Consider the following 2,079-nt stretch of genomic DNA (forward strand, 5'->3'; position numbering starts at 1 on the left):
TATTGTTTTAATTGTGACTATTTTAATCCCTTTAAAATTTGCATGGGTAGATTTTGATTGCTTTCCTTCTGTGTGCTGCCTCTGGTCCCACTACAGCATATCAAACAAACTAACAAACAGTAAGCCATGGCTTCTAAGTGTGACTTATTAACAAACCATGGTTTGTTTCATGTTACCACAGCAGGGCACATTTCAACAAGCGTGCTATTGATCGCCCACACAATACATGGTCGGATTCTCTTTATTATCTACTCCAGCAAAGATATTCTGAATCTTTCTTCAGGGGATGGAGGGAGCCCCTTCCCTGCAGTGCTCAGCACCCAGTCTTACTGCAAGCCAGATCAGAACTTCAGGCCATGGTGGGCCAGGTCGTCCCGGGCTTCCCGGATCTGTGCCTGTAGCTCCAGCGAGGCTTCTTCGCAGTCATTAAAAGTGGCTACCCGGTATCCAACAACAGCCAGTGAGTAGCAGCCAAACACCACCAGCAAATAGGTAGGCAGTGGCCAAAGGACTTGGTACCAGGGCGGGGGCAATGGACTGAGTCCCAAAAGGTCCAGTGTGAGAGTTGCCCAGACAACACCGAGGAGGCCCAGGCTCCAGAGCCACTGCAAGAGTTTTGTCATTGCGGTGTGAGTCAAGCCTGTGGAAAGAAAGAGAGTGAGTGACTGATGCCACAGTGGATTCCCAAATCAAGCTAATGGTCAGTCTAGCCATCGTGCATCTCCTGATCATGCCTGATTTCATTTGATTTTGAACACTAAGCATGGGACAGGCCTGAGTATTACTTGGATACACAAGTACTAAGTACTTAGTACTTGGATACACAAGGCAGTGGCAGGGCTTTCTACACAGAGCTAGGGGAAAAAACCTATCTGAAATGCTAGAAAGTCACTGTTGTCACTTAAAGTTGACATTACTGCCTGATCTGCTCAGTATAAGGTAGCTTTCTGTGGCCATACTCTTGCCTATTCTGATTTATGGCAGTGCTTCTGCAGTTCAGAAAGCTTCCTTTTTCTGGAATAACACTGGTCAGGCTGTCTTTATTGATCCATTAGTTTTGCCTGAGCTGTCAAGACAGCCCCCTTTTTCTCCTTGTCCTTTGTCTAGTCCTTCACCCCTAACTCCAGTGAATGCGGAGTTAATATACCACTGTATATTAATATTACTCCCAGTATGCCTTTTTTAAATGAAACTGTTCCAACATGGGCTTCTTCCACTATGCAGGGAAAATCCAAAGCTATAGCTGTGTCAGTGTGTAGAATTAGAATGCAGAGAGATCTTTGGCTGATGGGACTTGCAGTCCAACAAAGTACAGAGGGCCACATCTTGCTCACCCAGGGTCCCCAGACTGTGCTCTTTTGAAGGGTCTTTGGGACTCCAGCTCCCAGAGGCCTCAGCCCTGTTGGCCAATAGTCAGGGATTCTGGGAGATGAAGTCCACAAGCCCTTAAAGAGCATAGCTTGGGAACCACTGTAGAGCCCCTTCCAGACTCAATGAAAGAAAGAGGTTGGGCGCTTTTGGAGACTTTAGCTTCTTTCTTTCTTTCTCTCTCTCTCTTTCTTTTTCTTTCTCTCTCTCTCTCTCTTTCAATATCTCTCTTTCTTTCTCTCTGTCTCTCTCTCTCTTTCTTTCTCTCTCTCTCACTCTTTCTCTCTCTTTTTCTTTCTCTCTCTCTCTCCCTTCCGCCTTGCGGCCTTTCAGATCCAGTTCCTGCAGACCAGGCTTCCCCCTCACTGTGCCATTTGAAACAGTAAAGCTCTAGCAAGATGGCTCTCCCTCCATCCCTTTCCACCTTCCGCCGCCCCTCCTTCGCCCAGGACCTGTAAGCGCTCCTCCGGCGGCTCCAGAGACCGATCCGCCCAATCACTCCCGGACGCGCCCGTGATGATGACGTCATCGCCCCTGGCGCCGGGAGGGAGGCCGGGCCGGGCCTCGCCTCGCGGTGCACTCTGGGATTTGTAGTTTTTCACACCCTCAAATGTCTGTCTTTATTCAGGCTTTCAGGCGCGCACTAACACTCCCGAGAAAACCCCCTCAGAGCCCTTCAGACTCTCTCAGGTCCTTAGCACCCGTTTCCCA

At 48.9% G+C, this 2,079-nt stretch overlaps 1 protein-coding gene across 1 annotated transcript; it reads right to left on the bottom strand.

Annotated features, from left to right (window-relative positions):
- Positions 1–225: 225 nt before the first annotated feature.
- On the bottom strand, positions 226–1,929 carry LOC121918511 (dolichol-phosphate mannosyltransferase subunit 3-like). The gene is made up of 2 exons (XM_042444549.1): positions 1,821–1,929; positions 226–640 (listed from the first exon to the last, which is right to left on the bottom strand). The coding sequence occupies exon 2, from the start codon at positions 621–623 to the stop codon at positions 342–344; it is 282 nt and encodes a 93-aa protein (XP_042300483.1). The 5' UTR covers positions 624–640; positions 1,821–1,929; the 3' UTR covers positions 226–341.
- Between the last annotated feature and the right edge of the window lie 150 nt (positions 1,930–2,079).

This window comes from Sceloporus undulatus, unplaced genomic scaffold, assembly GCF_019175285.1.
Source record: "Sceloporus undulatus isolate JIND9_A2432 ecotype Alabama unplaced genomic scaffold, SceUnd_v1.1 scaffold_14635, whole genome shotgun sequence".
In the NCBI taxonomy this organism is placed as follows: Eukaryota; Metazoa; Chordata; class Lepidosauria; order Squamata; family Phrynosomatidae; genus Sceloporus; species Sceloporus undulatus.